The 23488-nt window shown below is 48.3% G+C and overlaps 6 protein-coding genes across 7 annotated transcripts; 3 read left to right on the top strand and 3 right to left on the bottom strand.

Annotated features, from left to right (window-relative positions):
* The first annotated feature begins 1055 nt into the window (after positions 1-1055).
* LOC108022360 (probable G-protein coupled receptor Mth-like 3) lies at positions 1056-3452 on the top strand. The gene is made up of 7 exons (XM_017091242.3): positions 1056-1552; positions 1609-1759; positions 1824-2009; positions 2075-2326; positions 2386-2533; positions 2598-2792; positions 3013-3452. The coding sequence occupies exons 1-7, from the start codon at positions 1058-1060 to the stop codon at positions 3110-3112; spliced, it is 1527 nt and encodes a 508-aa protein (XP_016946731.1). The 5' UTR covers positions 1056-1057; the 3' UTR covers positions 3113-3452.
* Positions 3453-4350: 898 nt separating this feature from the next.
* On the top strand, positions 4351-19191 carry LOC108022660 (myotubularin-related protein 14). Its single transcript, XM_017091726.3, has 6 exons — positions 4351-4975; positions 16399-17264; positions 17325-17963; positions 18022-18165; positions 18222-18560; positions 18619-19191. Exons 1-6 carry the CDS (start codon positions 4859-4861, stop codon positions 18752-18754), a joined length of 2241 nt encoding a protein of 746 aa, XP_016947215.1. The 5' UTR covers positions 4351-4858; the 3' UTR covers positions 18755-19191.
* Positions 7289-9508, bottom strand: LOC108022662 (glucose-induced degradation protein 8 homolog). 2 transcript variants are annotated; one of them, XM_017091728.3, is made up of 4 exons: positions 9162-9508; positions 9035-9094; positions 8131-8260; positions 7289-8078 (listed from the first exon to the last, which is right to left on the bottom strand). In XM_017091728.3, the coding sequence occupies exons 3-4, from the start codon at positions 8231-8233 to the stop codon at positions 7465-7467; spliced, it is 717 nt and encodes a 238-aa protein (XP_016947217.1). In that variant the 5' UTR covers positions 8234-8260; positions 9035-9094; positions 9162-9508; the 3' UTR covers positions 7289-7464. The 2 variants fall into 2 exon arrangements, with proteins under 2 accessions (XP_016947217.1, XP_016947218.1); XM_017091729.3 differs by having other exon boundaries at positions 9035-9091.
* On the bottom strand, positions 19119-20394 carry LOC108022661 (uncharacterized). Its single transcript, XM_050887650.1, has 2 exons — positions 20225-20394; positions 19119-20162 (listed from the first exon to the last, which is right to left on the bottom strand). Exon 2 carries the CDS (start codon positions 20153-20155, stop codon positions 19193-19195), a length of 963 nt encoding a protein of 320 aa, XP_050743607.1. The 5' UTR covers positions 20156-20162; positions 20225-20394; the 3' UTR covers positions 19119-19192.
* A 67-nt stretch (positions 20395-20461) lies between these two features.
* On the top strand, positions 20462-22062 carry LOC108022485 (actin-like protein 6B). The gene is made up of 3 exons (XM_017091438.3): positions 20462-20774; positions 20835-21677; positions 21743-22062. The coding sequence occupies exons 1-3, from the start codon at positions 20582-20584 to the stop codon at positions 21976-21978; spliced, it is 1272 nt and encodes a 423-aa protein (XP_016946927.1). The 5' UTR covers positions 20462-20581; the 3' UTR covers positions 21979-22062.
* On the bottom strand, positions 22027-23457 carry LOC108022486 (S-methyl-5'-thioadenosine phosphorylase). Its single transcript, XM_017091439.2, has 3 exons — positions 23298-23457; positions 22446-23225; positions 22027-22389 (listed from the first exon to the last, which is right to left on the bottom strand). Exons 1-3 carry the CDS (start codon positions 23346-23348, stop codon positions 22351-22353), a joined length of 870 nt encoding a protein of 289 aa, XP_016946928.2. The 5' UTR covers positions 23349-23457; the 3' UTR covers positions 22027-22350.
* Positions 23458-23488: the final 31 nt, after the last annotated feature.

Below are 23488 nucleotides of genomic sequence, written 5' to 3'. Positions count from 1 at the left end.
TCAAATGTATGATTCAAATTATCGTAGGCTCTGATTCTGACTCACGGCTCAACTTGTACATTTATTTTTTATTTTTATTTTGTTTATTTTGAGTTCTTAAGCTGAAAATTAAGGGGACGACAGTGTGCCACAAAGGCAATGTCAAAAATTTATAAACAAGAGTGCCAACCCATTTATATATTCTTGATCGGGATCACTAGCCAAGTCGATCTAGCCATGTCCGTCTGTCCGTCCGTCTGTCCATATGAACTTTGAGTTCTCGGAAACTATAGGAGCAGAGGAGTGCCCACTCCTTGGCATGAAGATTCCTAGGCTCCTGCGCAGCGCAAGTTTCAGCAGGCTGCCACGCCCACGCCTAACGCCTACAATTCGCGTAAAACTACAGTATTTGTTTCGTCCACTCTAACGCCCGCAAACCACCCAAACTCTGGCGGCCGCAGTTTTCCTGCTGGAAATAATATTCTACCTGAAATTTATGAAATATTGTTTGAACTTAAAAAAGTGTGCCCAGCCCACAAATGGTCGAATCGCTTAAATCTGTCTTCCGCCCACACGTATTGAAATAGCGGCTAGGTGGCGCTTTGCAACACGGATTTTCTGCGCTTATATCTCAACTTCCCTTTTGCTCCCTTAAGCTGAGTAAAGAGTAATTGATAGTCGGGACACTCGACCATGGCGTTCTGCCTTTTTCAGATTCCGAACTCTGGGCTATTGGAGTCTTATCTTTGTGCGTCCTACGTTGCATTAAATTACAAGGCACATTATTTTTGTGCGTTTCTTTAACTCCTTGATTGTGGTGTGAGTAATATTTTTATTACAGCGGACTCAGAATCATTCCTCCAATGACATCAGTCACCACTGAGCAGTTGTCGGACCCTAATGGCTAAGGCGGTTGCTACAGTCAGTTGTGTTCCTGTTACGATCCATAGATGTTCACACAAAAGTTTCAAATAAATCAAATGTTTTAAGCCGCAGGCAATAGCTATACTCGTAAATATTTGGATGAAATTCGGCGAAGAGAATAAGCTTGAGAACAACCTGACATCCACTTTCAAAAATGCGCATACTTTTTGCATCGTTGGCCGCTGTTATTTTGCTGTTGATGCGAGAAACAAAAGCGGAGATTAGTAATTGCGACTTCTTCGGCACCGTGGATATCTCAAGTGGTCAAAAATATCCAAACGGTTCTTACTTATATGACGGCTTGCTGATTCCCGCCGACTTAGTGGGTGAATACAACTTCAAGCTTTCGTCTAATGGTTCCAAATCGAAGCACATGAGAGGATGTGTCTGTAGACTAAAGCCCTGCATCAGGTTTTGCTGCCCGCACAATCACAAAATGAAGAGCAGCAAATGCATTGGTGAAATGTCAATAAAGGAACTTGAAGCCCACAATCGTTTCGTGAACGTGACCCTAAACAACGGGACGGTGGTCAAAAGACACTTCAGAGAGGATCTAGTCGTCCAATCGGATCTGCCCCTGCCCTGCGGTGACGAAAAAATGCATCACGCAGATCATACAAGGCCCGGCCACGGCTTCACATTGTTTGAGGTTTTTTCACTAGAATATCTGCCAAGCTCCGACCTTAAACACTTGATCTTCCCTAGAATGGAACCTTTTTTCGGGCCTGGGACGAGGCGTACTTAAACAAGCGGGAATACTGCGTACAGCACATTGAGTTCAAGGGTGATAATATTCGAATCACGCCCCACTTTTGCCGTCTTGCAAATGAAGCCTCGAAAACTGGGCAGACCGTTGGTAAGCGGAAACTGGAGTGCTCCACCGGCTTTTCTTGACTTCCGCCGCCCTTCTCTTCCCACAGTGATGATACTATCGTTGGTTTGTATGCTTCTTACGATCAGCGTGTACCTCTACGTGGAGAAGCTGCAGAACCTGCACGGAAAGTGCTTTATGTGCTACATGGTCGCCCTGTTCGTGGCTTACCTACTCCTGCTCCTGAACTTGTGGGAGGTGTGGGATAAGCCGTCGACGTCCTGCACTGCAACAGGTTATGGCGATTATGGGACCTTGAAGACGTTAAATGGTAACACTACTTTTGTGATATTACGCCAGGGTTCCTGGGCTACTTTTTCGTCATGTCCGCCTTCCTCTGGCTCTCAGTCATCAGTTTTCACCTCTGGATCACGTTAGCCAGCTCCCCCGACTTGGTGGACCGGCTCCTGCCAGATCGCCAGTTCCTGGCCTACAACAGTTACGCATGGGGCCTGGCGCTGGCTATGACCGGGGTCACCTTTCTGGCTGATAATGTCATAAAGAACAGGGACTGGGCACCTCGCACGGGCACCACACAATGTTGGATTTATAGTGGGTTATATCATTTGCAGCTACGTTCATGGGCCTTAAGCTTCTTCTTTGACCCACAGCCGCCGACAATGCTGCCTTACTCTACTTCTACGGACCAATGATGCTGCTGATTGCCTTCAACATAGCCATGTTCATCCTGACGGCCCTAAGTATAACAGGAGTAAAGAAAAACGTCAGGAAGAATAAGATCAACTCGGACAAACAGGTGTAAGTGCAATGATGTGTATTAAGATACCTAAAATACCCCATATAAGCTATTATTCCACTGCAGGTACACACTTTATCTGCGGCTTTTCATTCTCATGGGTTTGACCTGGAGCTTCGAGATAATCAACTTTTTTGTGCGTCGGACGAAGTTTTGGGCTAGAATTCTTCAGGTGGCTGACTATCTAAACTGGTCCCAGGGTATCATCATATTCGTGCTGTTCATTTTGAAGCCAAGCACTGTAAAGCTCTTGAAGAATCAGTAAGTATTCTATGTGCATGTAGAACAATCAGGTTCTCTGCTTGATCAGTATTAAGGGTGGTATGTATCTAAAACAGTTTATGAACTACAGATATATAGCCTTAAATTGGTGTTGGAGACCCTCATTACACTACTACTGACGTAGCGCTCAATATTACATTACTTAGTAGTTTCTATACTATAAAGTCATCCTTTTTCTGTCGCCCTTTTATCTTCCTAGAATGCATCCAAACAACAGGTACAAAGCCAGCTACACGAGATCGAATGAAGGTCGAAGTACGACTAGCGGGAGTGAGGAGCAAAACTTAAATCAATCATAGGCTGTGGGCAAGGAACCTCGCCAATTATTCACGCGCTGTCTTTATGCTGCGAGCAGTGAACCCGCATTTCTTTGTGCCTAACCAGTTGTTTGTTCACGCTTGGAAATGAAAATTCAGATTTACAACGCACAAGTCAATACGATAAGTTGCATGACACAAAAGAATGAAAATTTAAAGATAGTAATACAGTGATACATAACAATGTTTCATTCCAGTCAATTAAATGTCAAAGTAATGAAAACATATAAAATCATGAAATGTTTCGGATTTCAAAGAAGCCTTAGTACGAACCTCAGGTCAAAGATGATTTAGTTTCTTAATAAAATTACACTTCACTCCATCCAGTAAACGTTTTCTTGTACGCTGACAAACTAAAAATACACTTCAGACTTGGGATGGATTGTTCTGCAAATGCGGTGGTCCGTGGCATGAGCGAGAGGAAGTAGTAGTTGTGTTGCAGTACAAGCATCGGATCGCGATTTAATAATTTAAATTAGTTGCACGGTGCGGTGCGGTTTGAGGAATGCAAATGTAAGGGAATATATGAATGTAAAATTAATTACATATTATGTGGGCAGGGCAACTCTGGCAAAGATGCGCTGCTTGGTTCGATTGGCCTCCTGAACTTATGCTCAAACTGAGTTCAAAAATGTCCCTTACTGGTTTGAGTTCCAACTAGCTTTCATCGGAGCTCTGAACCAAGAGTTGAGTCTACCGTGAATCAGTATTAAAATACCATAGAACAAATATATTCGATATTTCGAAACATCGATGACATCGGTCGACGTTTCCCCAGCCACCCCTCATCTTAACAGTACTGTTAAAATCTAACAGTGACACTTACGTTTGCTTACGTTCATATGTTTAAACGATAAAAATCACCGAAAAACCGAATAATTTTCCACCGATTTTGCTTACGAGCTAGAGCTTAGAATTTTTAAGAAAAATCATAAGGATATTTTAAAATATAAACTTAAAATATCGATATACCGATGATACTTCATATCTTTTTTAAATATTCAAACAAATCAAGGGCCGTGCATTTAAAATTCACAGCAAACAAACAAGGTAGGACGAAGTTGAAGAAGTCGAAAAATTGTATCCAATTAATTGTGAATTGATCTGGACGAAATATCACTTACAAATAATATCGGTGTTCGATATTTCAGCCCAAGACCGCAATGATAGTATTTCAATAAAAAGTAATATCGATATATCGATTTTTGATACATTTTCGACATGCCTAATCCGAACGGAACAGTTATCAAGCGCTACTCTACTCCGAATAATTCCGGACCGAAATATATTTTTTGTGATCAACATCGGACTTCCGCGTTCGGCGTTTGTGGCTCTCCTCCGTTGCGAATGTGCTACACTGCGTTGCTCCAAACGGAAGTACGAGCGCGGCAGCAACAACGACAGGAATCGAGTGGCGCAGGGCAACAACCAAATTGTATTGCGTTTGCGGCCGCGAATTTTTGATGACGTCGCCGTCTTCTAGGGCGTAAGAGCAAAGCAAAGCAAACAATCGCGAAAAGCACAGCGAAACGTGTAAACGGCGTAGAAGCGATAGCAGCGACTCAAATACGCAGCAGATAGAGTACAACACGGGAAGAGTCACGAGATTTGTTGTTCGAATTCGGCATCTTTTCGCGACTCGCGAGTGGCAGCGGTGTGAGCGTGTGTGTGGGTGCGTGTGGTTGGGAGAACAAAAAGGAATCGAACGGTAAATGCAGCGCCGCGGAAATGTCCAGCCTGACGCTAAACAACATGGTCAACGTGACGCAGCAGGACCTACACGACCTACTGGAAACTTTCGAAAAAAAGTCCTTCGAGGCGGCGGCCTTTGAGGAAGGAACGGCGGTAAGTCGGGCGCCCGTGCCCCTGTGTGGGTGTGACATACATTTAGGCGCACGTGCACGTGCTGTCGCCGCAAAAACACGCACACATACATGCGCGGGCAGCGGAGAGCTTGGCGTGCCAGTGTGCGTGGCGCCTACGTCGAGGACACGTCATAGAGTCCTGCCCTCCCATTGCTCCTATTCTCCTCTTTCGCTTCTCTGCTCCCCTCCCTTGCTCTCCGCCTTCCGTCTGCCGCGCCCAAAATACTCAGCCACTCAAAATGGCCGCCATTAAGCTTCCTGCGGGGAAATCGCATTTTCATGGAAATCAATAGGCGCTTAAGCGTGTCCTTTGCTTGACGGTCCGCATTTGTGCAGGAGCACGATGGCCCAGGCGATAGTCCAGACCTCTATTAACCTTAAGAGATCGTAATGCCTTTAACTAAGTTATAGACCCAAACACTGAGAGCCCTATATTGACCTTAAAATCGTAAGCCTTTATCTTAGTTTATAAGGACTATGAACTTTAATAAAAATATGTTTTTGTTTTTACTTTCACGTAATTTTACAGTTGCTTCTGAGATTTCTTATTCGTTTATGTCTCTCCCACTTAATATTTTGTTCGAATCTCTTACTTATTTATAGATAAAAAAGTTAATGTTTTATTTTATTTAAATTATATTCATTATGATAGATATTTTTTATTTTGTTTCTTGATTATCCATTATATATTATTAGAATATATAATATATTCATTATATCATATACTTTATTTCGTTTCTTGATCTGTAACATTCATTTTTCATTGTTGAAATGTAAAGTTCAGTACATCAGTATATTACTGATCCAAATTTCTAGGTCCATCTTGTAGATTTGGGATTAAATACAAAGCAAGTCGCATTATTTCTGGTTACTAAGTCAGCCTTTAATTGAATTAGGAAACACCAGGCAAGCAGGTTTACCCGAACCGGAAAACTTTCCTTTATGGCCTTTGTTCTCGAATTGTTGCTGAAAGCCAATAGCTAATGGCTTCTTAAGGCCTGCTCCCGATCCACGCACTAACGTGCACTGTTTTCCCGGCACGCACTCTTTGGCTTTGTCTCCAGCCTTTCAGCACATCCTAACCCAACCCCCGCCCACTTTACCCCTTCAGTGTCACGCACGCCTCTCAATAGTCCAGTATGTAATGCCGCGTTATCGCCCGCTTAGCCGGCAATAGCACAGAACAACGATTGCGACGGTTGGCAACAGTGGCTCGGAACCGCCGATCCGCTGCTCATTTGCCTGCCAGTGGACATGGTGGGTATCTGGCCAAGAGCCAGGCACCTGGAACCGGAGCGGGGAAAGCCAAGTGCAGACCGGGTACGTAACTCACGTTCCGCGGCGTCTTACAAGCCGTTTGTTCAGTTGCAATCGGCACATATGGTTGACATACCTTACCCCAAAGGGATAACACTTTCTTGCAAAGCCGTGTTTTTATCTCCAAGCAAGCGGGCGCCAGCCCTGATTTGATTTCCCCTGTCTGCCAGCGGTTCGAAGCCACAAACAAAGGGGCGGTAGCCCCCGGCACAAGGCACTGCATTTTCGCTGGGTACAAAGGGTGAGTTATGAGTGCAGTTCGCTGTCTGCCTCCCTCGGCTTGTTTCCCCGTCTCCCAGGGTTCAGGGTTGGGTTTAGCCACGCCGATTAGATTAGGCGCCCAGCCAACGGCACAATATTTAAGCCAATGACGTAGGACGGCGATAGCTTTCAGAGCTCCCGGGAGTGGAGCGGTCGCATCGGTACATTTTTCCAGTTAAAATGACACTTGCTTGAGCTTTGACTTTCTGACCGTGTTTAGCTTGAGAAGCCAGGACAACCCTGCTAGAAAGGGTTACAGCCCAACCAATTTGTTTAAATTGCTATGTAAAATCACGTTAACTATTCCCATTTGATGTCAGTGCCATAATACTGCGAGCAATACAGAAAACAAATCAAGACCTTGGGGAAGTGCACTTGCTCTTCGATAAGTAACACAACCGATGTGTTTTGATGTAACTGATACGATTTCATTAAAATAGGATTTCATTTGATACGCTTTAAGTACTTGAATATTTCAGAAATAAGAGAATCTTTCAAATATTTGAGGGCACAACACACAACCCAAAGCGCCATACCTTTGGCTTTCATTCCCTTATCGGCACAAACAAAAACAAACCATTATAAACAGCCCGCGACTGGCACGTGACACAAAGAAATGCGCTCCAGATTGCCGAGAGAACTGGCCTTATCAAGAGCATTGTTGAACGGTTTCCCAACCAGCAAACCAAATAAAAACGGGTAGGGGGATGGCCACTTACATCAAGATATGGAAATATTTAATATTCAACATCCACTCAAAAAAAATGACATTCGTATTGTAGGTTCAAAAAAAATACTTTTATGTGTGTAGATTTGCTAAAAAAAAATACATCATATAGTCTCGCAGTAGACGCCGACCGATCGTTGGACAATTATTGTGTGTTCATCGCCTTAGAAGCCCTGGAAGCTCCGGCGGAACTCCTCCTCGAAGTCGCCGTGGCCCAGGTCGACCTTCTGGAAGTCGGTGCAGCCCTCACGATCCAGCTTGGCCTGGGCCCAGAGGATCAGCTTGATGAGGAACATCATCCGCGGCTCCATGGGCTCGTCCTTGCCCTTGCCGTCCTCCATCTCCTGGCAGCGGAGCATGGCCGCGTTTATTTCACCAGCGACCTTCTGGCGGTAGGAATAGTACATCAGTTCCCCATAGGGACTGTACTCCGGCCGGTCGAAGGACAGCAGCCCCATGGTGCGCTCCACCTCGTGGAAGTGCCTTGGGTCGACCTTCGAGAACCCCGCAGCCTTGCTCTGGGCGAACTTCAGGGCCTTCTCCATCTTCTGGTCCCGGATCATCTCGATCAGACGCAACTGTTGCATGTGGAAAAACACATAGTTGTCGGTCTCGAAGAGGCGCGGGTAAATCCGCGTGGCCAGGTCCATGGCGTACTTGACCTGACCCACCCGCACCGCATCCTGGATCCTCAAGCGATCCCCAATGGAGTTCATGTGGGGTCCCGGCGCCACGGCCGCCTCGGTCATGAACCGCTTGGCGGCCTCCTGATAGCCCTCTAAATAAGGAGTTGATATCAGTGTGGAAGAGATCTGATTGGGGGCCCTCACCTGTCACCAGGTAGTTCATCACCAGCCGGTTCAGATCCGCCTGCCGGCACTGGAAGCTCATCATCCGGTGGGGCCACGAAGTCGATGGCTTGTGCTCGGCCATTCTGAATTGATCTAGTTTGATTAGGTACTGGGAATAGGGGAAGGCGTTGGTACCACATTACATGTTGTCTAAAGTAAGCTTGCTAAAACCCCAAAGTAGGTATTTAAACCACTTCTTAAAGTTTCTAAAGGGAAGGTGTGGTATTTTATTTGTGGTATTATCTCATGTTGTCCTTCTAAAAGTGTCTAATTGGAAGGTGTGGTATTTTATTTTTGGTATTATCTCATATTCTTTCTAGGGAACTTTCCTTACAGAGAGAGAGTACTTTGAAATCGCTTCTTAAAGTTTCCAGATCATTGTTATTCTAATCCTATCTTCCTCCTAAGTAATACTCAAAATTTATTTTATTATAAAGATCTTTCGAAAATAGTTTCCTCATTTTAACCGATCCAAATCTACACTCTACAGCTTCAAATCTTTGAACAATGTGCCGATAATTATATCACTTTTGTTTTCAGCTCGGAGTGTATGATTTGTGCGCATTTGTTGTATTTATCGCAGGGTGATTTATTTTCACGACATGGCATTGAAAACTGTTGCAGCTGCACGGTGCTTTGGTGTGTGTATTGGGCACTCGCGTTTGCATTCGTATTTAGTATATGTGTGGTGGTGGGTGGGCCATCTGTCTGCTCGTGTGGGCGCCAAAAAGTGGATCCCCAGCCAAGCGAAAATGCCACAAATAGCAGGAAGGCTCTTCCACTATAAATATCTCACTTTCGTAAACATTTTGGCAGCGCGTCTTGTGTGTTTGCCGCTTGTGTTTTCGTATTTATTTGCACAGTGTGTGAAAAAAAAACCCACCTGTTGTTGTTTTTGTTGCTGCTGTCGTTGTCAATTGAAGATTTGCAAAAATTTCACCTGCTGAAAATGGGGGGAAGATGAGGCGGCTCAAACTAAGTTGCAGCGCAATGGCACCTGGAAAACCTACTGTTTTTTGTAGCCTGTTCTGGTGTTGCAAGCTGATTCCTGGTTCTTTTGGCTTTGGCTCTGTCCAACTCCAACCAATTGGACCAAAAATCAGCCGCGGAGCGAGCGCTGCCCTCGGCGCCTGCTGGAACACTGTTCTGGGCCCAGGAGCTGCAGGACCTGGACGCCAGTTACTCCTCCGCACTGATGTGTATCCGTATCCCGCTTGGCCCTTTCCAGTCTGCAGCTCGTCTTCCAGTCCCCGAGACTGCACTCGTTTTGGGGGTTGCAACCCGTTCCAGGAACAGTGGAGCCCCTCTACGGCGCACCAGCAGGCCAGGGGTACCTTGTGCACAGCACACGACCTCCTCACCTTTGCTGGTCGCCTGTTTGTGTTGGCAGCAGTCTGTGCCGTGGCCACGCCCCCACCAGTGCCCGCTTTCCACCGCCGCCCCCCGGAAAACGGATGCAGCTGCGCTGCAAGCCGAGCGGCGTCATTGTGTGGGCGCTTTGGAAAACGCGGCACAGGCGCGCAGGAGCCCCGGAAGGGCGGAAGTGCGACGCCTTCCAGCGCAACAATTGCAGCCAGAATGCGGCACAGTGGGGCAAAACCACGGTCATAAACTCTCTACTATCACCAATTAAGGGTTAATAAAACGTAACTTTTTTAAGTTTTTTAGATATTAGATTTAAATTATTTGCCTTGGGTATTTTAATCTTCACAGTTCTAAAAATATATAATGACTTCATATTAAATGACAAGGTTAATGCGTCTGTTTTGATTGATTTTTAATGTATGTGCATATTATGGTATCATGTCAAGCATGCCAAAAGCCATTATCCGCTGACCTCAGTGCAGACGGCTTTGAAAATAGAACTGCCATGATAGCAGGGTCAATTTGTTTTGTGTTTATGTGTACTAAATGTGGGAAAATAAAAATAAATCGGTGGAATATGAATACCATCACATTTAAACATTCCATAAGATTGTAACATTGATAAAAGAGAAGTATTAAATCCACAAATTTTATCGGTTATATTAACTATTAAACTATACTTATTGCACTCTAACTTTCTTTGAACATGTACATCTTTTCCATGAAGTAAATATGAATAATATGTTAAGTTGTACTTTTCCATTTTCCTATAACTAAGTGAAGCCTTTCCGCAGTCTGGCCCACTGTGCCGTGGCGCCTTTGGGACCTGCTCCCTTTCATGGTGGCCTGTTGCACGTTGAACTTTGCGCCCACGCGTTCGGAGGCGCCTCCCGCGCCGCCCCCTTTCCCGGGCGTGTGTGTGCCACGGCCAGCTGTTGCTGCAAGGTGCGTGGGTCGCACCACAGACACTTGTGCCAGGAACGCAGGACTGGAAGCAGGCTTCGCCAAGCCAAGAGGCCGTGGGCTGCGGATGCGGGCAGTGGAGCTGGCGGACCGGCGGGGAAGTGCATCAGCACTTCCGAAGTAATAGAAGAGCAGCTGCGCTTCCAGCTCTTGCCGGGGATGCCGCCGCGCGTTCCGGGCGCATGTCCGGAGCAGAGAGAGTCGCCGGCGAGTTCGATTCGATTAAGGGCCACTCCGATAGAAGGGGTTCCAACGCTTCCAGTGTTCTGTGGATGTTGCACACTCGAGCTGCAGTAATGGGAAGCACCCTGCTGCTGGGGAACTCCGCGCGCATTCCGACTAACTGGCCAGCATCCGGGCCACCATGGCAGCATGATTAGAAGAAGGGCACGGGCACATCGCTACTCCCAGCTACTCCTCAGATGTTCCGCGTTCCACCGATGTGTGGTTTCCGGATGCTGCGGACTTGAGCCGCCAACTCGCCACTCATGGGCGCCTGCTCGCTGGCAGATAAAATCGATAATGTGCGGACTGGCAATGCCGCCTCAGTCAACTACTTGCAGGGAGTTTTCGGGCTCGTCGCCATCCGCATCTCTGGGATGGGGATCGGCATTTGTGGGCTCTCAAGCCCGGGCAACAGGAGGGAGACATCAAGTCGTGTGTTCGAATGCCGAGAGCCCAGCAGGAGCGCAGAAGTTTGGTTCTGCTCGAAGAAAAGTGTGTTTCATTGTCTGGGTTTTATTGATTTTAATTTGTGGGCTTTCTGTTTGGGCACTGCTAGATATTATGGGGATTATGTTATTTTATAATCGTTACTTGTTTGATTACATAATGTTGTATGTTATTAGAGCCCTGCAGTGGGCCATTCTGTCTCAAAAGCTGCGCTCCCCTGCTGATTTGGCCAAACCGCATCGATTGTTCGAATGACCTTCTTTTCACATCACACTGAACTGTCTGATGGGAACTCAGGCGGCGAGGAAAGCGATCGGCGCCTCGAGGAAATCAGTTCTGGCTGTGGGAACGACGGGTGTGCATGTGGGCGAGGGAAATCTCTGCCTGACTGTCTGGCGGATAAATTAAGCAAATGACGAATGGATTTCTCCGCACCATTGTTCGTAACGCCCACTTGGCTGGATGTCACTTATTGCGCTCAATTATGGCCATTGCGATGTGTTTGATGTGCTTCGTGTGGGGGTGGTGGCAAAAACGTTGGGCTCTGCGACACGGCGTTAAGCTTCCGGCTCAAACGTGTTTTTAGACCTCTGGGCTCCATCTCCACACACCCCACATGTCACCCACAAAGCGCTTTCAATGTCTTTCGAAAGTTGTCTCGGGGTATTTCACCAAGTGGCATTTATGCACTCAGGGGATAATGCAAATCAACTGCACCGGCAATTTGCATATTAAAAGACCATTAATATCTGCTGCTGATGTGGATGAAACTGCATGAATTAAGAGGAATGCTGGTGGGTAGCGCACAGATTAGCCAAAGTAGAGGAGAGAAAGAGGTTTTTCGAAAACAAAAATGTGAGTTTAATCAATACTGGTTAATGCTTCTGAGTCTGAGATTATCAAGGCATTTTACTAAGTCCTTCAGACTTATGGAAAACAAAGCTCCCTTAGTAATATAGGGAGTGTATATATAACTCCTGATACTTCGAGCGAACTGTGCAGGGCTGTACCGCCTTGATATCCATTGCCTTGACTTGGAGCCTGATCCCAACCCCGGCTCAGAGTTTGAAACGTGGGCGCAGCTTGTTTTCATATCTGGGGTCTTTGAACGGCGACGAAAACAACAGCGCCGCGCCATTGGAGCCGCACGCTGCACATTTTAAGCGCGAGCATAAATCATGTAAGCAAGAACAACGAGAACCGAACGCGGAACACCCCGTCATTTGGGTGTGGTCAGTGGCCCCAGTGTGGAGCCTTAGTTCGAGCACTGAATAATTCATTTTCATTCAAGAAAAGCCATTTCCCCGTCGCCGGCTTGATGAATATGCAACGTGTGGGTTGCTCGGCGGCCTGCTGCAGCTTTTCAGGCTGCTCTTTTGCCGAAAAAAGCCAGGAGTCGCGCGGCAGCTCGAGCTAGTACAGTCGAAACAATGTAAGAAGAACGGTCTTTTGAAGAAACTACAGGGCAACTTAGTACTGGGCAACGCATTAAACAAAGCTAAATTGCACTGGGATGGACACTGTTGATATAACTCTGTTCAAGGAATGAGAGCAATATTATTTTCAAGAAGGCATAAAAGTTATTTGATAGGATATGATAAGATATAACTATTGATTCTCTTTTTTCGTTGTCATGTTTAAAGATCTTAGGTGTGGCGGGTAAAGTCAGTTTTAAATCTAACATGCAGACGAGAAAAGGGAACCGAGAAACCTATAAATACCATATATAAATTTATATATCAACCCTCAAAGAAAAGCGTTTTAAGTACATAAGGCATACAAATAGTAAAGTACTGAGTACTGATACACTGTTCTATTCGGAACAAGTTACTAATGAAATGTGGTGGGACGGGACTCTATAAATCGGAGTACCTCCTAGGTACTATAACCTGTAGCACATAGAACCGTGAAACATACAAACTAAAGGATTTACTAGCATATGAATTGGTAATACACCAACTAGGGTGCAGATTGACACCAAGTTATTGCTGATAGCTGGTGGGAATGGAACTCTCTGCCAGTCGGACTTAGGGAGGGCGGACTGCACCCAGGGCGACCTCTCCACTGCCTTCCCTTGCTGCTTCCCTGGGCCCGGTCGAGTGGCTTCGGTTCGGTTGGTGGTTTTCTCGGTTCGATTGCACGAGTGCGGGGCGATTATTTTCAGCTGTGCGGTTTCTTGGCGCTGTCGTCGTTGTGCTGTGGCTGTGGCTGTGCTCTGTGTGTTTGTTCAGTTTTCAGCTCTTCTGTTTTATTTTCTTGCCATTATTTTCCTTCTTTTGCGAGAGAGGGAAAAGTGTGTCGCACTTGCAGCTTCTGCTGGCTTTCTGGGGGCCCAGCATCGGCAGAGTCTTTGAAATCCGGGTTTGCGAGGCAAGCTCGGCTTGCGAGCCAGCCCTCGGTGGAGCCGCACTATCTGGGTCAACGATGATGCAAGGCGATGATGAGCACGCTCATGATGTCGGCCGCTGATGATCACGCTCGCCAACTACTTTCCGCGCTGTAACTATTTCAGCGCGTCTGTTTGTTGTTTTTAAGTTTTACAGCGCCTTTGGAGCAGGCGCTCAGTTTTTCGAGCAGCGCGGCTGCACTTACAGCTGCACTCGCCGTCGCTCGCTTGCAAAGAAAGCGCGGCAGCAACAACGAACAGCGGCAGCAGAAGCAGTGAGCAAGCAGTTCGATGCACACAGCGACAACGGCAGCAACCGCTTTGTGCTCTTTGTGCCTGGGCCTGTGCCCGTGCCCCTGCTTTGTAACGGCAGCGTCTCCAACTTGGGCCCACTCACACTCGTGCAGCATCGACGGGTGTTTTTTCTCTGTTTTGGCTCCCCCCTCTCTCCCACAGCTCCCACTCTCATCTGGCAAGCAGTGTTGACAGGGGTGCCGTAGAGAAAGCTGAAACTTATTTAAAACTAGCTAACAGCAGAGGGGGAGCATTCTTAGCTACTTTCAAAACCTATAAATATCTTTAAAACTATAACTACTTTATGTCTTCTATGTATCTCAACTCAAAATAAATGTACGTTTTAAAAAGTTTGCAAACTTCTTTGATGGCCAATAGACTATTACCCTATTCTTAGGCCGAATCATTGGTAAACTTTCTGTGCAAGAGAAATTTTAAACACTATGAATTTTTATATGATCTCAAAGTTTTCTACAAAATTACTCATACGACAGGTGTGCTACTTAGAATTAAACTAAGTAGGTGTTTCATTTGCAGACCCATCAACATTTTGTCGTTGTTGAAATAATTGTTGTAACAAACAACGGTTTCGTAAAAATCTTCACACCTGGATATATAAAAAAAAACATTCGGAATTAAGTCAACAGCTCGTATGAGTGATACACTATGAAGCCAAGCCTTGAGAGTGGGACCTCAAATATTACCATACAACCCGAGTGAGGAATTCCTGCCATAGCAAAGTATAGTTTCAGAAAATAGCCAAACAGCCAGCACAGCTGGTCGAACACTAGAAACAACTGAGAGCAATAGCCAAATTTGCAGTAAAAAAACAAAAAGAGAGACTGGCGACTATTGCGATTTTGATTTGTTTTTGCAAAGAGAGTCTAAACCTAATTTATATAATTTTAGATGGTTTGCTTATGCAATCTACAGCCGCAAAAAATACAAAACAAATGCCGTAAACAGTGGTTTGCTTTTGCGTCTTCCCGTCGGCTTTGGCTTTTTGTTGGTAATTGTAATTGCGTTTTAGTTGTTTTGCTCGGTTGCTTCGCACTATGCCCTTGTGTGTGTTTTGGTAGTTTTTCGCACGAGCACACACACACGCCCCACTAAGTTTTCATCGCGTTTGTTTTGCTCGCTGCTTCGCTTTTGTTGTTGCTGATTTTTGCGCAGCTTTGGCTTTGTCTTTTTTTAGTTTTCCTTTCCTTTTTCCATTTGTTTTTTGCACATTTCTCTTTGTGAGCTAAAAACCTGTTTCCCCAAGGTGTTTTGCTCGGCGATGTGGATGTGCTTGTGCTTCGTAGTTGTTATTATTTGTATGCTCTTATCTGGTTGTGGTTGTAGTTGTTTGTCTGGGACAGCTGGCAGGGCCACGCCCACCGCCGCCACCGCCCCTTTGCTGGCCTTTCTTTATTTTTAGCCAGTCGTCTAAACAACAACCTTTATTCGTCGATTATAGCTCATAATCTAGTGAATCAATTATATGAGGGCATATTATATGTAAGGCAGTGTAAAAAAACATTTTTTATTTATCTCTGTATTAGTGATGAACACTAATCAATTATCTAGACATATATTTACATTGTAGCTTTTACCTCGCCTATCTCGTTTAACCCTTGAGTGGCAGATAGCCAGTCGAAGCCGTCCGATTCCAGATTCCAGTTCTCCTTCCCGGGAACGTCCAAGTTCCATTGAACTCGGGTAGGAATGTCTATACACACAGCGAGAATGCATGAAAACCAGTTGCAGCCGCGTTCTAATCTCGCTGCCCATTAAGACGCGACGCCGGCATCGCTGATTTATGCAAACAATTGACTTACCCACCGCCCCGTCAAATACTTTATATTTAGAAGCGCGACCGAAGTCACTGGGTACTGGGTTCAGCCAGTTTGAGGTCCCTGGCAAGGGGATCAGATCCCAGATCGGCAAGCAGAACCCCTCGGCCCCGTAATCCCTTGGAGGACAGCTTAGAGTGGCAGATAAAAAGCCAAAAGTCCCCATTCGTTAAATGTTGATCTATAATATGGAAAGTTCTGAGTGACTGATCACTTGGTTTCTACCACATCCACCATGTAGGCATCTTTGTACTTAATTCAAATGAATATGATCGGGCGACTGGATTCTAGAGATTTACTCAGCCCAGTCGCGATAAACACTTCATTTTATTCCTACTAAATATAGAAAATTATGAAATATTAAGAGGCTTTTAACAAATAAGCATATCTGAGACTTGACTTGACTAACAACTCGAAGGCTTGCTTCCTCACTTGAAAAACGAAACACAACGATTAGGTCATTGAATGTTTTGGAAACCACACCTATCTCAGTGTAAACCTTCACTAAAATAAAGCCTTCTACTTTTTCCTTATAAATATTACCCATTTAATTTTGACTAAGGTTTCACAATTTTTGTGATTCTTATAAAATAATATTATATTGTACTATCCCCATGGTATACCTACCATGTTTAGTCCTGATTACTAATTACTTATAATATTGCATATCTGTTCTCTGCCAAATTTAAAACTACATGTTAACGTTACCGCCAATTTGCCCCTTTCTTCCAGGAGTTCGACATCTCCAAGAAATGCGAATACCTGTTTAAACTCGACTACAGCCTCATCGAGCTGGACAACACGAACGGACTGCTCAGCCCGCGCTATCCCGGTCGAATACTCATCCCAGAATGCGAGCACGGACACATGGCCAAGACGCTGGTGCCGGGGAACGGTTTGTTCGGGCCAGTTGGCGGCGGGTTACCAGGAGGAGGAGGTGGAGGAGGCTCCTCCGGAACCACAGCTACGGCCGCGCCCCTGAACAGCAGTGCTGGAAGCACAGGAAGCGAGGGAGTGGGCATCCAGGCCTTTGTGACCTTTGCCAATCCCCTGCAGACGCAACAGCAGCAGCACCCTCTCCAGCAGCAATATCCCTCCCAGCAGCCACAACCCCTCCACCCGCAGTACCCCTCCCAGCAGGCACATCCTCTCCAGCAGCAGCAACAGCAGCCACCGCCGCAGCAACCACAGAACACGATCTACGAGGACCAGTACGACATCCAGCGGATGCGGGAGCTGGTAACGATGGCCAAGTACGCGCGATGCCGGCAAAGATTCGCCGTGCCCGTGATCATGTACCGCGGGAAGTACATCTGCCGGTCGGCCACGCTGTCTGTGATGCCGGAGACCTACGGCCGAAAGGTGGTGGACTATGCCTACGACTGTCTGAGTGGCGGCAACTACACGGCGCCAAACGGAGAGGAGAACGACGCCGACTCCACGGACGAGTCGCTGATCACCCACATGCACGACCAGGCGCAGTCGCAGTTCAGCTACGACGAGGTCATCAAGAGCGACATCCAGCTGCTGCACACGCTCAACGTGTCCACCATTGTGGACCTCATGGTCGAGAACCGCAAGATCAAATACTTTATGGCGTGAGTAATCTTTGGGATAGGAAAAACTGGGCAGCATGGTAATCCCATATTCTTTTGCAGCGTTTCCTCATCCGAAAAGGCTGACCCGAACAAGCACTACAAGAGCTTTAATCTTCTGTCCCTCCCGTATCCCGGCTGTGAGTTCTTCAAGAAGTTCCGCGACAACAACTACATGGCGCGCAACCTGCACTACAACTGGAAGCAGTCGTTCAACGATGCGACTATCAACATTCCCAACATGGGACCCGCAGCGGACATCGACGTGGTGTGGCCGGAGTACCGGGACTGGGATCTGGTGGCCATCACCCAGAACTACTTGAGGGCCACGCTCAAGTACGTGCAGGAGGAGAGCTCCGGCCTGCTGATCCACTGCATCAGCGGCTGGGATCGCACTCCGCTGTTCGTCTCCCTGGTCAGGCTGTCGTTGTGGGCAGACGGACTCATCCATCAGTCGCTGAACGCCATGCAAATGGCGTACTTCACACTGGCCTACGACTGGTACCTGTTTGGCCACCAACTGCCCGACCGCCTGAAACGGGGCGAGGACATCATGTTCTTCTGCTTCCACGTGCTCAAGTTCATCACGGACGAGGAGTACAGCATCGTGGAGCATCGGAAGCGCACCAAGACATCCAGCAGCAGCGGCAGCAGTGTCATAGTGATCAAATCCGACTGCTGCGACGATGAACCGCTCAAGGAGTGAGTACTGCCGGAAATTGCCTTTGATTAGGGATTTTATGACATGGTTTTCCTGCAGGGACTACATCCTGGCCTTCGATCAAGATAGCAACGACAGCTACTCAAACTGTTCCAACTGTGATATGTCCATAACAGATAACTTCTACGCCACCACGCCAGCGCAAGTCAATCCGCTGACCAGCAGGTCGCCCAACCCGAAGAGGTAAGAGGACATTTGCTGAGAGAAGGACCTATCTAAAGTTAAATCCTCTCTTTTAGGTCCAGAACCAGCCCCATTTCAGTGCCCGGATCGAATGCGCGGCAGAGGCAGGAGTCGACATCCTCCAATGGCAGCTGGCAGGTGGTCACCGACACGGGCTCCATCGACTCCATGATGAACGGAAGCTACATGCGGTTTGTGGCCCAACAGGCGGCCGATTCCTCGAACATTCCTCTGTACAATGGCGGCAATGGCTACCACTGCAGCACCAACACAGCATCGAGCGGCAGCGGAAGTGGGAGCAGCATCAGCAATGGCAGCTCAACGCACGGTTTCGCAAACGGTTCCTCCAAAGACCTGGGCGGCAGCACCATGGCCAGCAAGCAAAGCATTAACTTGTGAGTTGAATGAATCAAACTTGATTGCCCTCGATCATAACCAATTCCACATTTGCAGACGAAAGCAACGCCTGAACGCAGTGCGCGCCATCTTCATACAAGCCTATGGCAAGACGATCGGACTGAAATTCAAGGAGGGCTCCTCCATGAACCTGGCCACGTTCATTGGCAACCTGGCGGACCAACTGTTTTGAGGGAGCAGCAGCACCAGCTTTGACCGATTGTTAGTTTTGTCGCCCACATTGTTTGTTTCTTGTTAAGTGCTGCGCTTTCCACCAACGACTGTATTTCGTGTAGACCTGTTGAGTTGCGTTCTTTAGTGACTGTTGACGATTGTGTAATGTGAAGGATAACTGATTACTGATAGCTGATAGGCATCGAACGAACCCGGCGGCTCCGGTCAACGTGCATAGTACAACTCCTGTCTCCCTCGCGTTGTCCTGTCCCGGCTAACCCGCTCTCCAGTTCTCTAGAATCCCCGCGCCCCGCTCCTTGTTTGTTTAGTTGTTAGTTCTTCGAGAATGCAAAGCAAGCGAATTATAAATGCGACTCGGAATATACAATAGCCTTAAGTTGTAATTTATAGTAATGTATTTTTTAATAAACTTATGTGCATTTGATACGAAACCAAGTCAGATTTTCGGCGTAGATCGATTGGATCGTCGGATGGAAGCCAGTGGCAAGTGCTCGTCAAGGTCCATTCGCTTCACCCGAATTCGGCACTTTTTTATGTAGTATTTAGCGCTTTTTAGTGGCACGAAGCGGGGTTTACCTGGCGATTTGGCAGCCGCACTGGCGGCTTCACCCTTGGGCTCCGTCTTGATTGCGACGACCTTAGATCCATTGCTGACACCCTGGCCTCCGCGCTCATTGCTAATCACCATACCCGACTTATTGGCATTGGCGGTAGTGGGTGGCCTTTGCGGCGTAATGCAGAATCCGTCCATCGCCAGGCGCAGCAAGGTGTCTGCCGGGAGCTCCTTGACCCGAATTGCCTTGAGGAACTCGTCGTATTCGCTCTGGGCCGCCGCCTGCTCCTTGGGGCCCATGGTGTGGGTGGCCTTCTCCAGGCGTTCCTGCTGCAGGATGAGGTCCAGCACCTCCACCTCCAAGCGCCGGCGTTCCAACACCGAGAGAGATTCTAGGAAGGGCAGCTGGCGGAGGAGAAAGTCCTGGCACTTGGTGCGTGGCGCAGCCGGCTGTTTCTTCGCCTGCATCCGAGTGTGCACATCGGTAACCACCCGCGACAAGGCCTCGGGGATCTGCCCCTTGGTCTTGGCCAGGGCGCCGGTAAGGGAGATTAGCTTGTTCCACCGCCACTGCAGCTCGCTCACGGAGAACGGAGCGCTCAGCTCGATGCCCTCGTAGTTCTGGTTGAAGGCCTTGGCCACCTGCTCCCATCCCCAGGAGGCGTAGTCCGCGTCCTTTTGGGCCTCCCCTTGACCGACTAAAAGGAAGGGGTACTTGCAGAGCAGCTCCATGAGCAGCAGGTCGTTCAGAACGATCTGGTTCTTGGAGTTCGTGTTGGATATGTTGATCTCCATTTGGGGAATGTTTACGTGCGCTCCCGTCTCCTCAGCGCTGTCGGTGCTCATGCTCAAACTATACGATCGTAAGGTAGACCACAATTTTTAGATAGCATTTGTGTTTTGGGGCGCTCTTACGCTGAAGTGTCGTTCCTCTGTTGTTCGGTTAATCCTTTTCTTATCTCCCAGTTCACCACATTGTCGGCATAAAATTGGGTTTAATGGATAAAACTGGCTTGTTTAAAGAACATTTATTTAAAGTTTTTTAGATTTGATTACAAGCCAAACCAGCAGAGATGGCAATTGTTTGAACAACAACTATCGATAGCTCGCAGACAGAAGCGATAGGCAGCCGCGCTGAATCAATCGATTGGTTATCGGCCATCACCAGCGTGAAGAAGCGTCGTGAAAAAAGCCGCAAAATATACACAGGACAGACGGGTTTCCGGAAAATCTCGAACAAATCGCGAGGAAAAGTACTTGCAACGCGCCAAGATGAGCACCATGCTGTACGGCGGCGACGAGATCGGCGCCCTGGTCTTCGATCCCGGCCACCACTCCCTGCGAGTGGGCTACGCGCAGGAGGACTCGCCCAAGGCGGAGATTCCCTCGGTTGTGGGGATTGGGGCAGCTCCCGAGACCAACCTCGATCCGGAGACCAAGACCGACAACAATGCCACGCCGAATAGTGAGTTTCCACAGCCCTAGTTCTTTCTTTTAACCCTAAACCACCCCTAATCTCCCACAGACGCTGACCAGCGCAAGTTCTATGTGGACACCAACTACGTGAACGTGCCCCGCTCCCAGATGGAAGTGCAGACCTACATGAAGGACGGCATGATCGACAACTGGGACCTGTTCGAGAAGGTGATTGACTACGCCTACGCCAATGTCATCCAGTCGGAGCCGGAATACCACCCCGTGCTCTTCTCCGAGGCCTCGTGGAACGTGCGCAACAACCGCGAGAAGCTGACCGAGCTGATGTTCGAGAAGTACAACGTACCGGCCTTCTTCCTGGTGAAAAACGCTGTCCTGGCCGCCTTCTCCAGCGGACGAGCGACCGCTTTGGTAGTGGACAGCGGAGCCACCCACACCTCGGCCGTGCCCGTCCATGAGGGCTATGTGCTGTCGCAGGCGGTGGTCAAGTCCCCGCTGGGTGGCGACTTTCTTTCCCGGCAGTGCCGCCAGCACCTGGAGAAGCAAGGCATCGATCTGTCGCCGGTGTACAAGATCGCCTCCAAGGACGTTGTTAAGGAGCGCGACAACGGACGCTTCACACTGCGCAAGCTGCCCGAGAACCTAACGCAGTCTTGGCAGAACTACATGCTGCAGCTCATGATGCAGGACTTCCAGATGAACGTGCTGCAGGTCCTGGAGAATCCCTTCGACGAACGCGTGGCCGCCCAGATACCAACCGTGCACTATGAGTTCCCCAACGGCTACCACCAGGACTTTGGCTCCGAGCGGTTCAAGATAGCAGAGAGTCTCTTTGACAACGCCATGCTTGGAGCTGGCCAACTGGCGTCCACCAGCGTGGGCATGTGCGACGCTGATGTGCGTCTGTCGCTCTTTGGCTCTGTTGTGGTTACAGGTAGGCAATTAATCGAGCTTTATTAAGACTTATTCCTCAACTACACGTCGAATGTCTGTTCTCAGGTGGCAATACTCTCCTACAAGGCTTCCCGGAGCGCCTGAATCGAGATCTGCAGCTGCGTGCCCCATCCAACACGCGCCTGAAAATGATTTCCGCCAACGGCAGCGTGGAGCGAAGATTCGGCGCCTGGATTGGCGGCTCCATCCTGGCCAGCATAGGCACCTTCCAACAGATGTGGATATCGTCGCAGGAGTACGAGGAGGCCGGCAAGAGTCAGGTGGAGCGCAAGTGCCCGTAGGACAGCGCAATCGAATTCCAATTTTAATTTAAATAAGACGAAACTGTATGTAATTATATAAATGTGAACTTTTAAGTGTCCCCATTTGCAGTGTGTTTATGAATTAGTTTGCATTTGATTAAGGAAATATCTGTAGTTACATATGTATATCGTTTACTGCGACGCCGAGGCAGACGTCACAGTTTCACACTTGAATGGGGTTCTAACCACTGACGGCTGCCTGGTGTCCTCTGGGTCCAATTCGTAGGTAATGGATATGGAGTGCACCTTGGGCCCCCGCTTTTTGTGGAACTGTTGGTAGAACGGTGGAACATATATCTTGCGGCGAATCAGTGTTTCCTCGGTTATATCGTGGCACAGTTTTATAAAACGTCACATGGCCCCGGACATGGTGTTGTCGCAAACGCATTGCTATAAGGAGTTGTCATGACGTACTGAACTGCAGAGTATGTACCTCAAATACGCACCTTGGCATTCAGTATGTCCTCCGACCAGTCCTCCTTGGCAATCCTGCCCACGGCATTCACGAGAATCTTCTTCACCTTGATCACGTTCTCGGCGAAAGTGCGCAGCACATCCTGAACGTTGACCCCCTCGCAGCCCATGCGCCAGCAGTCGTAGTCCGTGGCGATGGCCACCGATCCGTAGAGGAGTCCAGCCTCCTTGGCCAGCACCACCTCGGGACACGTGGTCATGTTTATGAGGTCCCCGCCCCACTGGCGGAACATGTGGCTCTCGGAGCGGGAGGAAAAGCGCGGCCCCTCAATCGTCACAATGGTGGCCTTCTGGTGGGTGGGAATCTCCAGCTCCTTGGCCGCCTCCAGCAGAATGTTGCGGGTGCGTTCGCTGAAAGCCGGAAACATGGGCAGGTGGCAAACCCCACGTGGACTTTGAGCCTTGCCGTCGTAGAATGTCTGCAGGCGCTTGGTGGTCCTGTCGATGAAGTCGTGTGGCACAACCAGGTTGCCCGGTTTGATTTCCTCGCGCAGGGAGCCACAGGCGGTGGATACAATCAGGTGGGTGCAGCCCACGTCGCGCAGAGCCCAGATGTTGGCGCGGTAGTTGACATTGGAGGGCATGATGTCATGCTTGCGGCCATGTCTCGCTAGGAGCACGCACTGCACTCCATTGATCTCGCCCTCGATCAGTGCGTCAGACGGTTCTCCGTAGGGCGTCTCCACCACTCGCTCCTGGCGATTCTCCAGGATATCGGGGTCGTCGAGTCCCGATCCGCCAATGATCCCAATCTGTGGGTTGGATTTGTATTTTTGCCATTGAAAAGCGGTTGCTCAATTTCTGTAGCCATGAGCCGAACTCACCTTGACCGGAAGGGGGTCCAAGTTGGTGTCTTTACACTTGATCGTAATCATGGCTGGCGACGGAGCGGATTGTGCTTTGCAGGCTGCTGTGGCGGCGGTCTGGAGCAGAGTAGAATGTTCCGCTGATAGCGCTGATAACTGTGTGTCTACACGGTAGGGTGCACGAGCCGCAAAAGCTCGGGCATGTCCGA

This window comes from Drosophila biarmipes, chromosome 2R (assembly GCF_025231255.1).
Source record: "Drosophila biarmipes strain raj3 chromosome 2R, RU_DBia_V1.1, whole genome shotgun sequence".
Classification (NCBI taxonomy): domain Eukaryota; kingdom Metazoa; phylum Arthropoda; class Insecta; order Diptera; family Drosophilidae; genus Drosophila; species Drosophila biarmipes.
Note: the sequence above shows the minus strand (reverse complement) of the source record. Positions and strands in the feature narration are given on the sequence as shown.